At 35.4% G+C, this 4,648-nt stretch overlaps 1 protein-coding gene across 1 annotated transcript in view; it reads left to right on the forward strand.

The window, feature by feature from the left end:
• Window positions 1-693: 693 nt before the first annotated feature.
• Window positions 694-4,648, forward strand: part of LOC117114701 (actin-related protein 10-like) — a gene marked incomplete at its 3' end in the record, with an annotated part of 7,490 nt that continues 3,535 nt past the window's right edge. The window contains 4 exon segments of the mRNA XM_033258387.1: window positions 694-855; window positions 1,942-2,097; window positions 3,903-4,011; window positions 4,292-4,399. Coding sequence (XP_033114278.1) covers window positions 779-855; window positions 1,942-2,097; window positions 3,903-4,011; window positions 4,292-4,399 — 450 coding nt within the window.

Consider the following 4,648-nt stretch of genomic DNA (forward strand, 5'->3'; position numbering starts at 1 on the left):
AAAATTATATGTATTTTTTACATATTAGTAGACTCTAAAATCGATTAAATAAGCCTTTGAAACCCCTAAATTGTCGAAGTTTTCGGGGGCTCCCCCAGGACCACTTTCCGAACCTTGTAATCAAAGCTCGACCACGCCCACATTGCTTTCGTCGGGGAAATCTGACACCTCGTCAGGGGCCGCCCCCCCCCCTCCGTCGGGCAAATCCTGGCGCCAACCCTGACCAAAACCATGGTCAATGTTCTTTTACTTTTGCTTCTGCCTATTTCTGGAACCAACTTCCAAATTACATATTCTTCCAACTCTTGCAACTTCAAGTCACAGCTTAAAACCTATATTATTATTATTTATTATATTATTAATATTATTATTATTATTATTATTATTATTATTATTATTATTATTATTATTATTATAGTTTTTAGGTATGTCGTAAATTTTTGACTCAGCTTTATCATGTAAATGTGATACTGTTTTGAAAGTATATAGTGTCCAAATAACTTACTGTATTTATTACCTGATTTATTATTAATATAACGATTCCATAATAAGGAGTTGAATAGCTTGGAGTTATCGATAGCCAGTGTACAAATACCAATACTTGAGAATTTCCGTCAACTTATTGTAATTCGCGTCAACATACGTCATCGACCAGCCGTCAACGAGAGTTGGTCGGTCCGGTCCGCTGGTAAAACCAAAACATGATCTTAAAGTGGGGGAATCGTTGCTCCTTTTTGATGATGTGATTGTTGTTATTGGCTTGTTAGGCCTCGTTGAAATGCCTTTATATGAAGGATTAACTGCAGCTGTCGAGAAAACAGCTGTCATTCTCGACTTAGGATCTGCTTATTCAAAGTATTTTATAAAAATTCTTATATCAATTTTTTTTAAATACTTTTTACATTCATAGACTGACACGCCTTCCCCGGCCGATAAAAGGGAGGCCTAGCTCGCTAGGTCTGGCTGCTTGCCGTGGCTTAACTAGGCCTAGCCTATTTTGTGATAGACGATCGGGCCCAAGGCGATTGGGCCCATTTTAAGACGATCGGCGATAATAAGAGTGGACGACCGAGCCCACACCAAAACGATCGGTTCCATTTAGTGTGGACTATTGGGCCCACTTTAATTCTGATTCATTGTTGTTACATTCTAAATTTATTTAACATACAGACAAGTATTTTTTATTATTAAGAATCGTAGGCCTAATTAAAATAAAATCAACATATATCTAATTTTTTTTTTTCGGAAAATAAAGACTGATTTCCTCACAGATTTTGGCAAAAAATTTAGCTTTGATCTAATCTTCTGTGCACCTATTTCCTTGCGATTTTCCATGCAAATTTGAGCTCTATGTGAGGTTCTTACCTTAGTGATATAAGGAGGCAATAAGTTAATACTCGTAGAGACTGCCTCCTCTCAATGATTCCATGTGTCAGTCATAGAAAACTTTGAAATGGTAAAGTGTTGTGCATGCGACTACATGTTATGGTAAATTGTTCCATGGTTTGATTACTCGATGTCAAAGAAAGAGAGGTATCATCATCTGCACAATTACAGTTCTGTACAGTAATGTGCCTAGGAGTAGAGGATTGCACTTTTTAATTCACATTAAAATTTTTAAAAATTTATTTATTCAGGTATAAAATATGTACAACAAGCAGGCTGAAGGCAGAAAACGTTGAATTTACAAAATGTTTACAATTTATAAACATACACACTTAATTACCAATTAATTTGTAAAAAAACATAAACAATTTGTCACTTAAGAGCACAATCTATGCGTATATTGTATATACTTTATAACATTTCAGCACCTTGTTCTCCTTATTATTTGAGCAGATATATTCATGACAAAATAAAACCAATTATGTAGTTCTTACTAATTAATTTTACTTAATTTTATTTATAATTTTATTTATAAAACATTTGTTTATGTTCTAGAGTTGGCTTTGCTGGTGAGTGCCACCCAAGAGCTATATTAAGAAGTGAAGTAAAACGAATTAAAACTGGCAAAGTTGTTAAGATATTCGGTGAACCTGACACAGAGGATGACCTTTATGACACGCTTGTTGATTTTCTTCATACAATCTACTTCAGGTATGTTGACCTACAATATTGGGCTGTGGCTATTTTTAAACCAGTTCCTACAGTAGTTTTGATTTAGAGATTTCCCAGAAATATTTCTTTAAATATGTTGACCATCACACATGTGTACAGAAAGCTTGCCATCGGAACTTAGTACGGGCTTGTCTTCCAATTACATTGTTTAGACCTAGGCTACTATGGCTAACAATAGGTACATGTATGCTTTAGACCTAGGCTACTATGGCTAACAATAGGTACATGTATACTGTCTCCATTAAAAAGGCTTCTTGTATGAATGGAATGATCTAAATAATTCTTTTGGATTTTCAGAATATGCCTTAAGGTGGTTTGACTCCTACAGTATCTCAGCAACCGGAGTTGTTGTATCCGTGTCGATGATAATTACTCAGATCACTTATTAACTTTTGAGGTTCCACAGGGCTTGAAAGTTGGTCCTGCTCTATTTAGCTTACATCAGTCCGCTTGGAGACATCAGTCCGCTTGGAGACATCATCAGGCGTCATTGTATTAAGTATTATTTTCATGCTGATGATCTGTAACTGTATCTGGATTTTGATCCTTCTCTGCCCTCTTCTGTTAATCTGGCATTGGATAGGCTTCGGTTATGTATCAAGGATGTTAAGATTTGGATGGCTAAGAATAAGTTTAAACTTAATAATAACAAAAAAAAATTCATTGTTTGTGCTTCCAAGAGGCACTTAGAGCTTGATCACGTTAGACAGGCTTCTCTGTCACTTGGTGAACTTAACATTCTACCCACTAACTCGGTCCGTAATCTTGGCGTCACATTTGATTCCATGCTGTCGCTCTCTACTCAAGTTCAGTCAGTTTGTAAATCGACCAAGTACCATATACGTAACTTATGGAGGATTCGCAAATTTATCAACTATGACACCTGTCATGCAGCAGTTCATGCACTTGTTTTATCTAGAATTAATTACTGCAATTCATTGTACTCTGAGTTGACTGTAACAGATTCTCTAAAATTACAGAAGTTGCAGAATTCTGCTGCACGTCTTATTTTTAACATCCGATCCTCTCATACTCACACTTCACATCTTCTTTGTGAACTTCACTGGCTGCCTTTTAAGCAAAGGGTTTATTTCAAATTAATGGTTCTTGCTTTCAAATCACTGTCTGGCCTATGCCCATAATATATCTGTGACTTTTTACTTGTACGTAAAAAGCAAATTCGTACCAGATCAGCTTTGAATGTTAATTTCCATCAACCTATCTTTAACAAGCGTATTGGTAACAAATCTTTTTCTCACGAGGCGCCACTCATCTGGAATAACCTTCCAGTGCACATTCGATCTTCACCATCTGTGGCTGTCTTTAGGTCTGACTTAAAAACTCGCCTCTTTAACTAATTTTCCCATTAAAAAAAATTTTTTTTTTTAATTTATTGTTGCATTATTTATTCATGATTCCAAACTTTGCCACTGCTTCTTTTGATTTGTTTACTTGTTCTGTGCTTGGGTTAGGCAATGATCACGGCTGCTTGTTGGTTGTGAAGTGCCTAAATATGTGGGGTGCAGTGCTTCGTATCTGCAAAGAAAGGCGCTTTACAAATGTTCTGATTGGATTGGATTGGATCTGATGGAAGCACGAACTCCTGCAGACCAAACCCAGTACTGTTTTGATTTTATTCATACAGGAAATCTACTCTTGAAGTATTAGGAAACTTAATCAGTTTTAAAAGTATCATATGTTTGTCCTATTCTGAGTAACTATATGACCAGTATTTTAAAAAATGATAAATAAATTTAAGTTTCTTTCTAAATTGTTTTGTAAAGACATCTGCTTGTGAATACACGGGATCGACGGGTGATTATATGCGAGTCATTCCTCTGTCCCTCATCATTTAGAGAAACTCTTGCAAAGGTGCTGTTCAAACACTATGAGGTAAGTATACTATGTCCATGGTATACTGTATAGTGTTTTATAATTACATTTTGATGCAATAGAGTGTTATTACATGTTTGATTTATGCATGGACACAAAAACATGTGAGTATTTCAGTGATTTGTCTGTAGATATTTCAAATCTTTGAATAGATTTATAGGCCTACTGTACTGTATAATTGAAACAGAAAATTCTTATATTTCAATACTTTATATTTTGTTTTTTATTTGTTAAATATACATGAGATTCAATACATTTTAACCAGTGTTTCTTTACATAGGTTCCTTCAATCCTGTATGCACCTAGCCATTTATTAGTGCTGTTTACGTTGGGAATCAACACAGCTCTGGTCATTGATTGTGGTTATAATGAAAGTCTTGTTCTTCCAATATCCTTTTTACTTCTCCTTGGAGAAAGCTGCAGTTGTAATTAAGATTAACATTTCTCTGTAATATAAAGCTTGGTAAACCTGCAAGTATTTTCTTTAATTTGTGATTACGTTTGTGAATGTACCCCAATCTTGAAGGGATGGCAGGCAATACCACTTGCAGGACATGCTATTCATAAGTAAGTTTGCTTGGTAGTGGTAGTAGTAGTACAGTAGTAGTAAGGATGGTGAAGCTGGTAGCTATAGTTG

The sequence above is a fragment of the Anneissia japonica genome, unplaced genomic scaffold, assembly GCF_011630105.1.
Source record: "Anneissia japonica isolate Jap-2015-1 unplaced genomic scaffold, ASM1163010v1 scaffold134697_len8042_cov152, whole genome shotgun sequence".
NCBI lineage: Eukaryota > Metazoa > Echinodermata > Crinoidea > Comatulida > Comatulidae > Anneissia > Anneissia japonica.